General features: G+C 30.1%; 1 protein-coding gene across 4 annotated transcripts in view; it reads left to right on the top strand.

Annotated features, from left to right (window-relative positions):
* Nucleotides 1-679: 679 nt before the first annotated feature.
* Nucleotides 680-18,628, top strand: part of LOC129989389 (synaptogenesis protein syg-1-like) — a 223,882-nt gene continuing 205,933 nt past the window's right edge. For all 4 annotated transcript variants that reach the window (XR_008785764.1, XM_056097902.1, XM_056097904.1 and 1 more), the window contains exon 1: nt 680-815. Coding sequence is in view for 3 of the 4 variants with exons in the window: in XM_056097902.1 (XP_055953877.1) it covers nt 761-815 (55 nt within the window). In the remaining variant the exon portion in view is untranslated. The remainder of the gene's footprint in view (nt 816-18,628) is intronic.

Here is an 18,628-nt window from a genome sequence, read left to right as displayed (position 1 = left end):
CACCTTTGTTGTTCGTATAAAGTTTAAATATCAAAACTTATCAAAACCATTCTCAAATTTTTCTCCTCCCAAATTACAAAATATTAGGACCCTAAAACTATTCTACTAAAGGAATTACCACAATCAAATTCTTTTTCTGAAAAGGAAGTAATGAAAAATTACAATTTAAAAGTCACTATATTTAATGCTTTTTGTTGATTTAACTTTCTTAAACACATATTTTTAACACATGTTTTAAAATCCAAAAGATGCAAATCTATTGAAAATTATTATGTCTCTAGTTGGGGTCGCGACCTAAAGAATGTCTTATAAGTCGAAATATTCCGCGAAGAATATCGCTTCCTTCAAGCGATCTGTGCACGATCGTTGTTGATTTTAAAGCTTTCAGACTTCACAACTACTTATCAAAACAATTTCCAACTTTTACTCCTCCTAAATTACAAAATATTAGCGCCCTAAAACTGTTCCACTAAAGGAATATGCACACAATCAAATTCCATCTCTGAAAAGGAGTCATAAAACTGGAGAAAATGTTCTGTTTACTTTTTTCGCTAGCAGTGAAACAAGAGTTTTAGCACATGCGTGAAGGCTTCAACTGAATGGTAGAAGTGATTTCCCTGCATGCGGCTGACGGTAGAGGGCGCCATGCTCGGTCAAATCCAAAGTGGTTCTGTTTCAAATGGCGCTCCGATTCCTCACAGTGCGGACGTTTCAAAGTTTTGCCACTGGCGGATTATTAGTGCGCTAGTCTCGATCAACCATGGACTTTTCTTTGTTCGTGTTGCTCTGGATAACAAGTGCCTTGAACGTGGAAGGTAAGAATTGTTGATAATAATATTGGGATTTTAGGAACTTTTGAACGGGTTCCGGTTTGACCTTCCTTTAGAAGGACTTTATTGAGTTTTCACTTCACGAAAACTTTGGAAAGTTTCTGAAAATGCACCGGACAGTGGTCAGGAAGGTATACAAATAAAAGGGTTGATAAACATGTATTTTTTAATGATTAAAATTTCAGATTAATCTTTAAAAATGGTTAAACTTAAATTCATTTTAAAAAATCGAATGTTGATTTAAAGAAAAACAACAAGAACATATTAAAAAATATATGTAACATTATTTTTTCACACAAAAAAATAATGAAACTAAATTTATGGATATGCATTTAACAAATAGATGTAGTTTATGAATACAAAAGAACAAATATATAAAGATTGTTAAATATAAAATAATATACATATAATAAAACTTTTAAAATAACTAGTAATATTTCTCAGAATAAAAGAATATATACATTAGCTATTTCAGAATAAGAAATTTATTTAAATTTATATATTAACCATTAAACATACGGATATACAAACACTGAACATTTTAAGTAATAGAGAAGGTAAAACAATAAACAATGCATTCGAAAAACGTATTTAGCATTACTATGCTTACTACAAAAAAAAATCGAGATAATTTTTATTTGAAAAAAAACACCATTAAAGATAAACATTATTATTCATTAAAGTAATATACCGCAGTATTTTTAAATTACCGGAAATATTAAAAACGCAGAGTATCAAAAAATAATTTTTCTAAAAATTATGTTGTTATATATATATATATATATATATATATATATTGAAAAAAATCAATTCGTTAATGTATAGTCTTAGAAGAATTTTTAAAATATACTATAATCACAAATGGATAATTTAATTTACCTAGACAGAAAAGTTCTACAAAATATTTCCGAAACAGAAAAGGCATGAAAATGAAAAACTCATGCTGCAATTTGTTTAATTTTCACGAACTGAGAGTGTTTATTATTTTGTTTGTTCGCTCTTTATTCAATTTAGATTATAGAAAATCACAAAATTACTTGAAAGTTCCTTTCCTGGAAAATGTTCATAATTTTGTTTAATAAATTTGAATATTCATTAAAAATATAGCAATTTCTTAATTGCTGGAATTAAAATTATAAGTGAAGAAATCTAAATATTTTATATGAATATTAAAAAAAAATATCGTAATATACAGAATTCTTTGTAAAATAACAAATTTATTGAAATATGACGATAATGTGAATAATTTTCATATACCATTCTTCATTTTTAAAGCATTTTCCTTTTTGTGTATTTAAAATTTAATACATAAAATTATTTTGTCCGATATAAAATGCTAGTTCATACAGAATATATAAATATAAAACAATGCTTCATATTTTTGTTGCTTCTTTTTATTTTTTAAGAAACAACTGCAATATTAAACACTTTGTCTTTTTTTAAAAATATATGGGTGATAATAAATAATTCAATTTCATTTCTGTAAATGTTTGAATGGGTTCATAATCAGTTTGAATAATATTTTTCCGGAGGTTGAATTTTAAACAATTTTTTTAATTGAAATTCATATTTTTAATAGATGGAAAAGAATATTTATTTTTTGAAAAATTTAATCGTAATTCAATAAATATTATTGATAGATTTTTTCGATACATTATTGAAATATAAATTGTTTGAACATATTTTCTGCACGTAAGTGGTTGTTATTGTGACTATGAATATAGTTATATGAATGTTTATTAACTCATTTTGGTTTGTCAAGACATATATATGCATTTATATTTTATATATCTAACATATTTACTAGAATTTAGCGGTTGGCACTAAACTCGATCTCTTCAATGATTCAATATTTTCAATGAATTAAAAAATGATTCTTTATTTTTATGCTTAATCAAATGGTATCTTTGTACAATGCCCACACATATATAAGTTATTAGATCTGAAGTACTATAAAATATTTACAAGACATCCTTTATAAGGTGCTGTTTTCGTATTACGTCATTTATTGTTCCGATCGGAAACATTCATTGTAGACAAATTTTAGGATATCGGTTAATATTTGTTATACCATTCACTACAGTAATTGTATAATAGAATATATAGTGTCATTTGAGATTAAGCGTTTATGATTTAAAAATTCGCCACTCCGATTGTTTTTGATAATCTAAAACCAAATAAAAATCAACATCAATTAAAAAAAACTATTTGACATTTTTGAAAAATTAATACAAGTAATATTTTCAAAATACAGTACATTCCTGAATATCCAGCCTAATGTGGCGAAAGGGTCGGCGGGAGTTCTCTGATATTTCTTTGGCCATCAATGCCAGATGATAAAGTTTTTATACAAAAACTCACTGTTATAATAAGTATTTGCACACTTCTTATTGAGTACTAAGCTTTCCATTTATCTCATGCCACGTAAAATATGAAGTGGCCTTGGCCCGAATCATAGAAGCCGTTGCCAATAACGTGTCGAATTAAAATAGAAGACTCTGTACTGGTAGTTTATATATGTATATATATATTGCATTGCACGTGTCAAGAATTTATAAAATAAAAAGTAAGTTAAATGATACAAACTGTTTACCGTTTAACATAAATTCTGTAATTTCTAACTTAAAAGTTGGAAACATATACAAAACGTGAATGTTAATTGTAGGTCTGATTCTTAAGAAAATTGACTCAAATTTATTTTATTTTTCACTGATAAACGATGTGCAGATATGAAAGGTAACCATAAAAAAAGAGTAAAAACTTACTGATTTCATTTTTTAAAAAACCAGGCCGGAAAGTACGGAAGCCGGATAGCCACGAACGTGATACTAGAGAATGTACTGTGTACTTAATATCTATTGGCTGAATTTTTTCTATGATGCAAGATAATATTCCTTATACTATGCGTTCTCATAATATTTTTATAGGATATAGTTTATTGAGATTTATTTAAATGTAGTGTTTAAAGATCGTTGTTTGTTACAAAGTACTACTTGAATGTTATTAAAATATAAATCCAACTTATATTTTCTAAACGTTATGAATCTCTACTAGAACAAGCGTGATGTATATTTTTAGAACACAGCATTATTATAGGATGTAGTTGACTGCCATTTCTTTAAATGTAATATTTAAATATCGTTATTTGGTACAAAGCACTACCTGAATGTTATTAAAAGATAAATCCAAGTTATATTTTCTAGACATTCTGAATCTCTACTAGAAGAAACATTTTGTATATTTTTAGTAGTTAGATATGTAGATATCGGTTAATATTTCTCATATTGTGTGTTATCTCAGTAGTACTGCACAGTATCTTTTACCATTGGGGATTAAGAGCTTTCATATGTCTCAACTAACTGCAAAATCGGAAGTAATCTCAAAAATATTTCACGAAAAGCATCTTATTGCTCTATTCCGAGAACGGAAGCACAGCAGAGCTAAAAAGTTCCTCATCCGCTTTGTTTATCTCTGTAAATATTCATTTATTTATTGATGCCATATTCCTTTCCCCAGAACGCGCTCGTCGCTATAAAAGTTTATTAAACGCTACAGAAGAACAATACGGGTATAGACTTAAATATTTTATTTTTGGATTTTCAAAAAGAGAGAGGGTTTCAGATTATTTCCGCTAGCAAGATTTGAGTAAATAGAAGACTTCCTTCCATCATTTTGCTTATTCTCTTTCGAAAATTGCAACTGAGATTTATCTTGTTTAAGATTAGGACATTCTGTATAAATTTAAAGCAGTTTCTTTTTTTGTGATGCAGAATTTCTGATTTTACTCAGTATTAAAATGAACGAAGATTAAAGTTTTAGTTTTCTGTTTTATAATAAGTGTTGATTGAAGTGTTATTGAATAAATGTTGATTGAAGTGTTTATTGAATATACCATGAGAGTGCTAGTTGATATTAGTTCTAAAAATGATAAATATATATGCGTGAATATTTTTTTTAATAAATACTCACATGACACACTATGAACTGCTTCTAGCAAAACATTCCTAATAAATCTTTAAATAGAATCTTTAATTTTTTAGTTTTAATTATATATATTCAATAATTTTCATATTATAGACCAAACGTATAGAAAAATTAAGAAATTTAATTAGTAGATAATCTTTATTATTAAAAATTCGTGTGTACGTTGTATGCATACCTGTTAGCACTCTAAATGCTAGACTACTTGATTTTGGGCTACAAAATCTAGCACAAACAAAGTTTAGATGTTGGAAATGTACATATTGAAACGATTTTTTTAAAAGAAAATCTTTAAAGTTTTGATTTATTAAAAATTGAGTGAGATGTTTCAGGGTTCTTTTTCTCCTGTTTACGTTTATAGAAGCTACGGCTTAAAATAATTTTTATTTTTTTTTATTTTCACTATTTTAAAATTTAAAAAAGAAATTTTTTGCAGTGAATCTAATTAAATTATAATGCAGTTTTTTTCGTCTAAAAGTATCGAAATTCTCTATTTCGCATATGCCACTTACATTTCTTAATGCGGAGACTCATACTTTAAATTTTCTTCCAAAAAGTGAAAAAAGCCGATTTTTAGCACCGTTAAAATTAAAAAGGAATAATTTGTATAGATTTGTCTATTCAAATCGATTTTTTTTTCTGTTCTCATCACCTTTCACTTTTTTTTTTTTTTTTTGTCGTGTGACTATTTTAAGCCAAATTTTTGCGCATTAGCTTCTGAGGGTAAAGACCCGTGAGCACCCGAGGGCAGAAGTCTGACTTCTAGCTCAAATGAAGAAAGTACACACACACGCTTGCGCAACCCCTTTTTACAAGGGGTCTCATTCACGTACCTGACAGAGAGAACATAAGAAAATGAACAACCATGCCTGAACCCCGAACGCCTAGATCACGGGGAAGATGCGCTACCCCTAGGCCAAGGCGCCGGCTGACACTTTTAATAATTTCTGCATCAGTTTAAGTCTCTATAAATATATTTAATTTCCCCTTTCATCGTATTATTTTAAAACGTTCATGGAAATAAATGCAGTATTTAGAGATATTTAAATTGTTATTTTTTTTTTTTGATGTGGGTAGAAAAGTGCATGTTACAGAAATAAATACAATTTTGCTAATTCCTCGTTAAAATCGTAATTCAACTTCAAAAATCGTGTTTCAATTTGCAGGTCAGATTTAGTGCCTTTATAGATGTAGTGGAAATTTAAAACCGACCCACAATTTCAGCGTAAGGAGAACATACAAAGCTATACCAATTACATAGTCGCTTTTTACCTTATACGTAGTATAGGTACCTTATATTTTTACCTTATACGTAGTATAGAGAAAGTACAGTAATCGTCAAAACAATCGAACTCGAGATTTTCACGAATCTGTAAGTTTCAGACCTCCCTGAGTTCGAAAAGTACATTTCTGGAAAATGTCCGTATGTTTATCTGTGACAAATATACTCAAAAACGCTTTGAGCTAACTGGATGAAATTTGGTATATGACATTTTCCAGATTTCTATCAAATTTTGAGTAAAATCTGTTCAGAGCAAGTCCGGCTATTCAGCTTTTCGAATATAACAGGAAAACTACAAAACAAAGAGAGCTCCATAGATAAAATCCGATACATAGATTTAATATTTATAGTGCAGATATCTGTCAAATGTTGAGTTAAATACAGCTGCGGTTTGTCTAGCTGTTAACCTGTAGTCTCAGAAACAAATACGCGTAATAATTCAAAAGTGCAATGAATTAAATTTATCAAATTTGTGACTACAAACTCAGTTTTGTGTCAAATTTTTGTTTCAATCGGTTGAGAAAAGCGCGTCCTAAACACAAATTCGATTTTTGGATATTATTAACGGATGTCAGAGATTAATCGTCAAATAAATCGCCGAATAGCACTCGATAGGTTCAGTGAAAAGGCTAAATTCACGCTGAAAGTTAATATTTCATTGTACACCAATGCCATATAAGTTGTTCTCTAGTATGACAGGTTTATTAGAGAGTGTGCGAAAATGTTTTGAAAAGACTAATCCCGCTGTGTTTTTTTTTAAACTAAATTCACGCGCATCAACAGAAAAATGTACAAAGATTATTCTAAAATGATATTTTTTCCTGATTTGAGAAATTGAAACGTCTTGAAATCCATCAAAAGTTAAATGTCAAACGTTTGAGATTGTTATCCTTTCACCATCAGTACTTTGTATTTCGGGAAATTGAAAACTACCTCACATCAATAGAAATTTGAATGGGGGAAAAAGTGCATGATCGAAAAAAGAAGCAATAAAATATTTTCTTTTAAATTATCGAGAAAAAAATTATTACTGTCGAGCGATCAATCACTGTGAGGCAAATCGAAGTTATAATATTCACACATTCAATGTTTTTTTTTTCAATTACATGTCACACATTTCTGTTAACGTAAAAAAAAGAGCGTTAACTGCTATTTTAAAATAATAAAACATTCTGCGGAACACAAACCATATCTCCAATAAAAATTCTATATATATATAAAAAATATATATATATTAAACACAATTTATTTTGCTAACTACCTCTAGATACTTCAGAAACTATTTTTTAAGCTTTGAATATGTTTTTCTTTTTTCCATAGATTAATTGTCGCTATAATTAGACATATATGAGGTTTACGTAACATCTATCCATGACAATGGCAAAAGAGATCCATTTCCGTTCTGTCGTAGTATCAACAGTACATGGGTGATAGTTGTCACCAGAATATTGTGGTGGGAACTTTGGTTAAGTCTTAATTGCCAACAATTAACTTTCACGAGATCGAACGACTTGTCATGAGAGTGGAGGAGACTCAATCCCACACCGCACTTCACCCATTAGAGAAGTGGGTATCATCCCTTATATTGAATCATCCTATTCTTAATTTGGGGATGTCCCGAAATAGAAACGAGAACTTTTTCCTAAAATTGGTATAAAATTTACCTTTTGAATTAATTCGAACATTTTTCTGGGACAATCATAACCGACTACTCTATGTGTCTCATATTCTGAGAAACGCAGATAAATCTGAATGATTAGACGTCACGACAGAATAGGCGGGTGCAATAGCTGTGTTCTAATTGCCATTACTGGTCATGGCACAACCTCTCTTTAAGGAGGCACGTCCCATCATCGCTACGGGATAGTCATCCTACACTATTTTTGTACCCATTAGGGCGTCGAGGACCAACCACCAAACCGAAAGCTTCTCAATCCATGTCTGAGGTATCTAGAATACCCAGACATGGGTTTCTACTGGTTACCACCCCGACTGATTCATCTAGAATAAAATTAACTTTTGAAATGATGAACTCTTCGGTAATATATTTAAATCATCAACGAGAATTTCCGATTTCCTGTGCATTCTATAAAGCAATGGTTTATTTTAATATATGTACGTATGCATTTTAGTTCGTTTGCTAGGTTTCTACCTAAAAAAAAGAAAACATTTTATTATTGATTCTTTTTTAAAAAAATGAACTGTTGCTATATGAGAGTAATGAAATCTTTGAAATATTTCGTTTCAATAATAAATCTTCTAAAAAAAGTACCTGTCATTTTTTTATTTTACATTAAAACTTGACAAAGTTTTCATTATTTCTGACAAAACAAAACTTCTGCAGTAATAGTTATAAAAATAACAGCTTACTGTAACATTCAATCAAAACAGTTAAGATAATCATATCAATCGATTCAATGATTATGAAGCCAGGAACTGCAAATAAGTTAAGATATCACAAATTTCTTATCATGTTCTTCAGAAAAAAAAATAATGAAGAAAGCCTTTCATGAGTATGTTTTGTTATATTTCAGAAATTCCTAGGTACATAATATTCACGAATATCTTATGCATTGTTATACTTTTAAGGTACAGAAACATAAAACACACACACACACACACACACACACACACACACACACACACACACATACACACACACACACACACACACACACACACACATATATATATATATATATATATATATATATATATATATATATATATATATATATATATATATATATATATATATATATATATATATATATATATATATATATATATATATATATATATATATATTCATATTTGAAATATTCTCTTCATTCTGTCTTGCTCATAAATTCTAAATAAAGATAATAAATGTCGATGCAAATTATTCTGTTTGCTTTATACCATTATTTATTCTTTCATCGTGAATTCTGTACTGTACACAGTTATTTGGAGCAGAATTATGCCTCTTCTCATTGTGCATCCGTAATACTAAGTATCCATCTTTATTTGATAAAGAAGACAATAATTTTACATTAATTGCCATATATTTGCTGTTATCTATAACTGTAGTTGAAATATAGATTTTTTTGTATATATATATATATATAAACAGTTTATAATACAGTAAGTTGACTACATAATGCTAACTTAAATGAGAATATTTTACAATAGTCGGCGTTTTGTTTACTTGCTATCGAGAGTGAAAATATGAAGACTTGAAGCATTACGCTAATTGCTCCTCTCTATTATATCCCATAAGTGTCGTTAAATGCACATGATTCCCTTGCACATAAAACTCATTTGTTTCTTAATGTACCAGGAGATGAAATCAAAGCAATTAGTCATGATTTGTATTTTCTGTGCCATTTCTACAAGCAATTGTCAGAATTGGATTTAATAAATTTGGTAACTTACAATAAAATATTTTAAATATTTGAACGTTTTTGGAATGAATGTTATATGAAATACCATAATATGAGAAGTTCATCAATATAAGAATCTACTGTAGTATCTTATAATTTACCATTTTCTATAAAATGGACTTCAACATTTTGGAAGTTTTTTAATCTTGTTATATTTGCAAAACTGGATAATTAATTCCTCTTATTTTTATGCTGAAATATTATTTAAATCATTCACTGCCAGATAAGTTTATAGACGCTTAATTTTACAGCAGTTTCCTGCTAGATATCTCTTAAATAGCAGTGAATGGGTTAAAAAATATAGGTATTACAAAAATAGGGTATGGTATAAAATTTCATTAGATTAAAAATATATTTTTTTAAATAACAACAAAGGATTTAGGCAATGACTTTAGATAACAACAAATATCATTCCTGTTTGGAAATTTATTTCTCTCTCTATATCAGGACAAGAATTATAAACCCACATGTAATTGGACAATTGAAAAGATCATATTTATTTGAAAAATTTAAAGACATTCCCATTAAGCTTCTTTTACATCAACACTATTTTGTGAATTTTGAATGGCATTTGTATTGTAAATAAGTTATTTATGGTTTTGATACTATACTTTACAACTGCGTAAGGACTAACGGAAAATAATATTTAACTGCATTATACCTCCACTTTTTATCTTGCTAGTCAATATATATTCTGATTTCCGCGATTTACGCAGATTAATTAGTTTATACCAGGTTATTATCAAATAGCATGCAACAAAAATTCAGATAATTTAAAAATTACTTAAGCTTTTTAAAAAAATGTTGCATTTAAATAGTGAATTTTTAAAAAAAGCTAGCATTTCGAAGAATTACGGTTGCCATTTAATTATTTTTCAGTTCAGTACACCGCACTTATAGAAACTTTTCGATCACAAGTTTGAAATAAACACATAGAATTTTACTCTACGTGTTTATGAGTTTTATCTATTTATCTAAATCTATTGTACAACGAACCAGCATTTGTATTAAAGTTAGATTTCAAATTAGAAATTGGATACCCGCAAAAACCAACTGCATAGAGAGATTTAAGGCATCAAATCTATGAAGACTGAACATCCTCTAATAGGAAGGTTTGGAAACTAGATACGTAGTTACCAGCTAATACATTGTCCTTGCCATCTGGCCATGGTTCATAATTATCAGGTCCATCATAATATATTCATAGTTTTATTTTCCAACGAAACGTCAAATCTTCATAAAATAAGGATCTCTTAATCATATCAGGTATATTCTTTACATTTCCCCGCTACCAGATGTTTCTAGAATATTCGATTTCCTCTTTCATAATACACTTTCCAAAAGTAAAAATTGATGAAGTTTCGTTCATAACCACTCATTGCTAAAAGCTAAAGTCAGAATTCCTATATCTCAGATCGCCGAGTCCAAAATTTAAAACACTGAATTATTTTTACACTTTTATATGTTTTAGGTTATAAATTATAACTGCAGAATATAAATTGTATTTAACTTTGTCAAGGAATTTTCTTTGTAAATTATGAATAATTGTTTAAATTATGCACGCATAGAAAAGGGATGTTTCATGTTTCTCGGTGTACTCTTAAACGCAATGTTTACTACTAAAACAATAATCAAGAATTCTGGGAAATATTTTAGCAGCAATCCAAATGTTAAGTAACATGTACACAACTAATATATTATCTATACTTATAATAAAGCTCAATGTGTGTGTGTGTGTGTTGGCGCTCTACAGGTCAGGTCATTTGACATACAGCTATCAAATTCGGTACATGTATACCTTAGAGGTCGGGAATGTGCACCTGGGGTCCCTTTTTTTGAAATTTTAATTAGAATTTTAATTATTAGTTAAAAACTAACTTTCCCGCCAAAAAAATCTTCCATTTTCCCCACCGCCAAATGAGTAACGCTTTTATTATTTTTTTCTCCCAACAGAATTGAGGCTAGGGTTAACATTTTTCGGCGGATTATTTCAAACGATTCTGTTTATTTTCTTAATGTTTTATGCATTTAAAATTAAACATTGTTAATTAATCCATGTTTCAGATTCATTCTGAAGTACTTTTGAATTAAAATAACACAGAATAAAGGAAATTAAAAATGTATAATCTGCATAGCGTTACCCCAACTGGCGTAGAAAAATTCACGCATTTGCGTTAACGTAACTGGCGAAGAAAATTCACGCATGCGCATTGTTTTCTGACTGTTGACATGGCAACCAACGGATGATTTAAATTATTTTTAGGTTAGTTGCATGCTTTTTTAAGTAAATTGTATTTATGTTAGTTATATATTTTTTTGTATATGCTTATAGTTTTAAGTACATCGTTTTTTAAGTAGTTTTTTTAAACCTGTTTTCGACCGATTATTTTAAACGATTCATTTTATTTTCTTAAAGTTTGATGCATTTAAAATGAAACATTGTTAATGAATCGATCTGTTCATGATGAATCTGAGAAATTTTTGTTGACAAATTCTTGAGATATTACATAAATTAAGAAAGATATTCTTTAGTGCCCATCAAGTCTAAACGCTCAGTGACTCTATTATCAGTAATCAAAGTATTAAAAAAATGCTTTGTTTCAGTAAAAATATTATTATATTAATTGCAGATTAATCATTTACACTTTAATTTAAAGCATAATTTCTACAAGCGGTAACAGAAAAGGAGAGAGATACATATCAGGCTATGACTGAAGGCCCTTATAATATTATGAGTGAATTATATGACTATCAAAATTTGAAGTTTTAAAATATTTTGCCGAAGAATCTATTAAAGTTGGAATTGCGTAAAATATTTAATGGTACGACCGGAGTTTAACCTCCTGCTTGGAGCAATTTTTAAAAATCGCCAACAACGACCTTGCGAAATGTTCAAAAGCAAAGGAGCAGATGTTCAATTATAGTGCATAATAAAGATTGCCAGCTTTGGAGCGTTATCACAACTTGGCGAAGAAGGGGGTTAAACTCCGGTTCAACCTATTTAATTATTAAAATTTAAACGAACATTAAGATTGGCGAACCAGCTGGTCGCCAAAGGCGGCTAGTTATTGAATAATCGAAAATGCCTATATGGGTTGCGATAGGCTCAATATCAAAGCAAGGCGCATTATTTTATACGGAAATACTATGTACAGGAATAAAACATTGCGTATCGAAAACAGAACTTGCAATTAGCAATACCAAGCAAATAGTAAATTGTTATTAAAACAATCAGAATAGTAAGAAACGCTGTTAGATTAGCAGTCCATAGAGAGAGAATGCAATCGATTATTCGCTTGAGAACAACTCAACTATTCCTTCAGTCATGTCACTCGGAAATTTTTATTTTCCGTGAATGGGCTAGAAACTTCTAGAAATATATCGTACCCTTGCTCCTAATCGAGAGATCTCCAAAATTCCAGTTATTTTGGCAATTTTTGGTTTCATAGACAATTTCCTAATCTAATCGCCAAATAGTCATCAAGGTTAGGAATTATCATCCAACATCCATACCATATTCATTTTAATATTCTATCAAAATATTTTTCTTACCAAGAAACTATGAAGGCAATCAGTATTGTAAATGCATAACAATCAATATTATAAATGCTTAATAAAGAGTTAACATAACTAAAACCGGATTGAAGTTGAAATTATAAGCGTCTAATTACATAAACGCTACTTTACTGCAAAGGTTTCTATATTTTAAGAGTGATTTAAATTCTAATGAATATAAAAAAATCAGCAATTTTTAGCGTAAACGGAAGTAAGAAAAACAAATGCACTAGCAACCGTTATTAAATTTCTCAGAAGTTCAATATTATATTGTATTGCTTTCCTTGATTAAAAAGAGAGCGAATTTCTCAAATATGTGCTCATTTTATATTGAAAGTTAAGAGACAGTTTGTATTAAGTCTGTTAAAGTTAAACAACATAGAAAACTTTGAGATAAGGCGTAGATGTTCACAATATGCTTCTTCTACACCAGACACTATTCATAAGTCTCGAATTTGTTGCATAAATAAATTATTAAGAAGAGAGGTGTTTTTTTCTTTTTCTTTTTCATTTTCGATAAAGGCTGGCACGAAGCTACACAATTTTCTTAAAAGCTTCATTTTGCCAAAGACTTCTAACTTTATTGATGAAGAAATGCGCCAAGTTTCAGAATCTACTTAATAAAAGTTGACAGTCGACTCATTTGCTCGTACATCTTTCTTAATAGAAGTGAAAGCGTAGTAAGTAATTTTTCCTTTATTACGAACTAAACGGATTATCTTTCATTTTTCGTGTTCTTTCCAAAAAAAAGTAATAACAATTTGTCATACAGTGATTTAAATTACATGTATCAACTTTTGTAACATTCTCTTTGATCTTATTTAGTAACTGTAACTTTGTCTATATTGCAAACCAGTAGACCTATCCAGTTTAATTCAAGAAGTACATACTTTCTCAAAAAATTAATTAGTTTTCAGAGTAATTTTAAGTAAGTCATAACAAATATCATCTTTATAATTTTTTAATGAGTAAGACATCTTTCAAGTTGCTTTCTTTTCCGTACATGATGGCAACATCATTTGGAGAGAAAGTTTGAGGATTATTAATTAGTTTTTCATCTGTTGACGAGAAATGAGAAGAAATTTGTAACTTGCTTTCTTTTCAAATAACAAAAGACCAGAATTCCAGGTTTTCGAGATGAGATTATGGCTTTGAATCATTAGTTCTGAAAGAAATACGTTTGCTTCTAATGGCAACAAATATAATTCCTTTAACTCGAAATAGTTGTTTTTCTGGAACTTTTTCAATTATGTATTAATGATGTTGCAAACCGCAATTTTTCTTGACATGATTATATGTTAAGGATTGAAACAAGTAATGAAATCGATTATAATTACTAAAAGAGAGCAAACAATGAAATGGCTTTTAAAAAAATTGTTACAAGCTTTTGAAAAAATGAGATATATCATTTTTGTGTAGTCATTTATTAATTACTTTTGGCTAAAACGTTCTCAAGTTTTAAGTTAGCTTTGAAATTGTATGAGCAACATGAAAATCATTTAATATCATTGATTTTTTTTTATCCAAGTGAAGCCTAAATATCAAATATTCCAAAAAATCAATCTAAGCATATATATATATATATATAATATAAAGCAAACCTGATAGACTAGCTCTTCCGCTTGGCTGGTAGAAAAAGAATGAGATAAAGAAGATTTTAAGAAATAAAAGGTTTCTTCTAGAGAAAAAAAAAATGTCAAATCTGATAGCATCCAAGAAAAACAACTTTGTTGCTTTGTTTTCAACATTCGTGTTATTTTCTTACAAGAATCCAAAACATTGGTTACAGGTATTTTGCATTCATCATATGTCTCTCTCTGACATTGCACTGAGACTCGGTGTGTTTTTATATTTATCTATCTATCTCTATATAAAATTTATCTACATCTATCTATATGTGTGTGCTTGCGCGTGTGTGTGAGTATCAATAGCAAAAGCGGAAATGAAATTGAAAATATTCTTCTCCGTGATCTGTTCTTCCCTGTTTCGAGTCCTGATTCGGGCATGGTTGCTCTTTACCTTGTGTTCTATATGTGAGGTGTGTTAAAAAGCTCCTCTGTAAAAAGGGGTTGTGCAAGCGAGTGTGAGTCTCATCTTCATATGAGCTAAAAGTCAGACTTCTGTCCTAGGAGTGCCCAGGGTAATTTACCCTCAGAAGCTACTTCACAAAGTCGGCTTAAATCACTGACTTCGTTGGCGAACTTGCCCATGGGAAGTGCCATAAATAACTAAAACAACAACTAATTGAAAGCATAGAATTAAACAATGTAGTCAATATATTTATCGCTCATTAAATGTGGAATTAATGAAAATCGCAAAAATTCTTCTGCCCCTTTCTTTTCATGATATATATATATATATATATATATATATATATATATATATGCCCGCACCCACACATACATACCTATAAATGTAAAGGATTGTATTCAGAAACTAAGTTCCGTTCTCAATTTTTGTCTCGGAAGCGCAGAGTTAAAGATTTCACGCAGACACTTTCAATTTCCTGACTTCAGTTTAGCCTATATAGTGTCATCTGCATGTTGAGTGTTTAAAACGCTTTTTAAAAAGAGAATATCTCGCCGTATGCAAGTTACGTTCTCTCATTCGTTTTCTTAATGTTGGGAACGCAAAAACTAATTGAAAATGTCGAATTTGTGAAGTTTGCAAATAAAACGCGATGTGTGATTCGAGGATAAGGATTGGAAGGGGGAGAAGTTTTAGTGAAGGCGATGAAAATTTCACAATTGAAAAAGAAATGGATAATGACTTTATAATATAAGATCAAGGAAAGTTGGAGATTTAACATCATGAAAATGCAAATGCATTTTCCCCGAATTTCTCCTTTACTTCTTCATCAGTGCAAATGGCAACAATCTACGGCGAGGTCATATATACACAAGCTCGTGTGACTGTAAGCAAATGCTTCAACATTGAAGGTTGCTTTGCTGAAAAATAACCGAAGCATTGCACTTTACTGTGAAATCAAAGTGGTTTGCTAATTATTATTCTTTTTCTATTTGGCAGATCATTGTTTCTAGATATTTCTCATATATATTCCTCAAAAATCGTGGGAGAGCAACATGCAAATATTCAGATGACAACAGTATTGCTTACAAAATGCATAAATAATCGATGCTCTGGCAGGGCATTCATTTGTATTCTAGTGATTCAGACGGAAAAGTTTCTGATACGATTATGTTCCCACGACGTGAATTAACAGACTTTGAAGGTGGAATGTTAGTTGGACACATTGGGTATTCCATGTCGGAAATCATTAGGGGATGCAATATTCCAAGATCCACAGTGTCAAGAGTGTGCCGAGAATACCTAATTTCAGGCATAATCTTCCACTATATCAGACACAAAACCCACTATATGCACTGGCCAACCGACTGCACTTAATGATCGAAACCAGCGACGTATGTGTAGAATTATTAGTGTGAACAGACAAGCAGAATTATGGGAAATATCCATAGAAATCAATATGGGATGTTCGATTGTGCATTTAGTCAGTGAGGCGAAATTTGGCTTTAATGGGTTATGGCAGCAAAAGTTCGATTTTAGTGCCGTTACTAATATCAAGACACCATCTGCAGTGTCTTTCCTGCGTTCATGTCGGTTGGACCCTAGGCGACTGAAAATCCTTGGCTTTATGAGATAAGTCATAATTTTAGTCAGTAAAAGCTGGTGATGGGATTCGAGAATGACACAGACTCCACGAAGTCATGAACTCAAGTTGTTAGCAAGTCAATGCGCAAGTTGATGGGAGCACCATAATAATTTTGGTGATTTTACATGGAAAGAAATAAGTCTCTGGTCCAACTGAGCCGATCATTGACTGGAAATGGTTATGTTCAGTTGCATGGAAACCACTTGCAGCCTTTCATGGACCCAAACAAAGATATAATTTTTATAAATAACAATGTGCCTTGCCGTCAGACCATAATTGTTCGCAATTGGATTTGAAGAACTTTCTGGGCAATTCCTGCGAACGATTTAACCACCTAGATTGCCTGACATGAAACGTCCATGCCATGTCGAGTTGCCTCATTTCGCCTGGTAAAAGAAATGTCGATGCATTGTGAATTAGTAGGAGGTAATCCCATGAATTTTGCCATCTAACTGCATATATAATTTTACAAATACATTATAATAGATATAAATAATGCATGTGCATAGTGAACTATGATAACCCTACGAAACAAGCCTTCAGTATCACACTTGCTAGTTCTATAACTAATAATTAAATGTATTCGCATTTTCAATTTTTACAATTCCCTGGGAGATTCTTCTCCTACATTATTTTGTGTGTGTGTGTGTGTGTGTGTGTGTGTGTGTGTGTGTTTGTGTGTGTGTGTGTGTGTGTGGTGTGTGTGTGTGTGTTCTTACTTAATTCTATCATGCCGGCATATCTAGTACATTTAAAGAATTTCGAAATTCATTTCGTTATTTCAGAATAAATACAGATGAACTCTGCTTATTTTCTATTTCCTTCATAGTAACGTAACTATTTTTTGTATCTATGCATTTTTGTCATAGTAATACAAAAATGAAATCTGTTATGAGATGTTCCGTTCTGCCATTTCAGCTATTCTGCCTTCCCGATGCACCATTTCGGAACTTGGGAATTGTTGTCATTATAACATATTTTTCATCCCAAGTGAAAGTTATGCATAACGAAGTCAGAATAGTAAATTTTCTCTAGAAAAAATAGAATTCTCATGAAATGAAATGCATTTTTGATGCTATTATATGCGTATTTTCTAATAAAGAAATCTGGGGACCACCATTCTGACCACACATTCTATGTTTTATATTATAAATAATGATATATATTTGTATGATATACGTTTGTTGATGATATATGTTTATATAATAATGATAAATGTTTTATATTACAAATAATGATAATAAAATGATCATTTTATTTAGCATCACAATATGGAAAAAAGACTCGAATTCACTTTTTAAATGTTATTTTTGTTTATATATTTATTTTATTTAATAATTGCTTTAATTTAATCTTGTTTAAACTCTTTTCCGCACCAAAATATAATATAAGATGTGATGGATAAGCACAGATTTAGATATTTATTAAACTGGTTAAGCGTTTAAGTTATCGATTTCAAAACACATGAGTAGACAACGGTCAGATAGTCAATCTGTTGACGAGTTTGGTTCGAAATTCGATATAAATCCTCGAATTCTAATGCTAAAGTTATAAATTAAGCTTTCTCCCTCAAGCTCATTGCAATTTTGAGATTATGTTCACATTTCTATGGAAGAGCAGATAGACAGATTTCCTGTCAGTGGAATTTATTGAAAAGCCGATACAGGTTGACATCGTTAATATAAGGACTTCGTGGCACGTTTCATTTGCTGCAGCTCGTTCCATTTAGGAGTTATTGAATTAACTGAGAGGTAAGGACTATAATTCCATAGATAGAATTTTAGCCTCATTGAGACTTAGAATTCGGAAATTTATCAAAATTACAATTCCAGATTTTATCTCGCATTTCTTTTCTAAATGTTGTAAATTGTGTAATATGAGTCAT

The sequence above is a fragment of the Argiope bruennichi genome, chromosome 10 (assembly GCF_947563725.1).
Source record: "Argiope bruennichi chromosome 10, qqArgBrue1.1, whole genome shotgun sequence".
Classification (NCBI taxonomy): domain Eukaryota; kingdom Metazoa; phylum Arthropoda; class Arachnida; order Araneae; family Araneidae; genus Argiope; species Argiope bruennichi.
The sequence above is the reverse complement of the archived record's forward strand: the minus strand, read 5'-3'. Positions and strand labels throughout refer to the sequence as shown.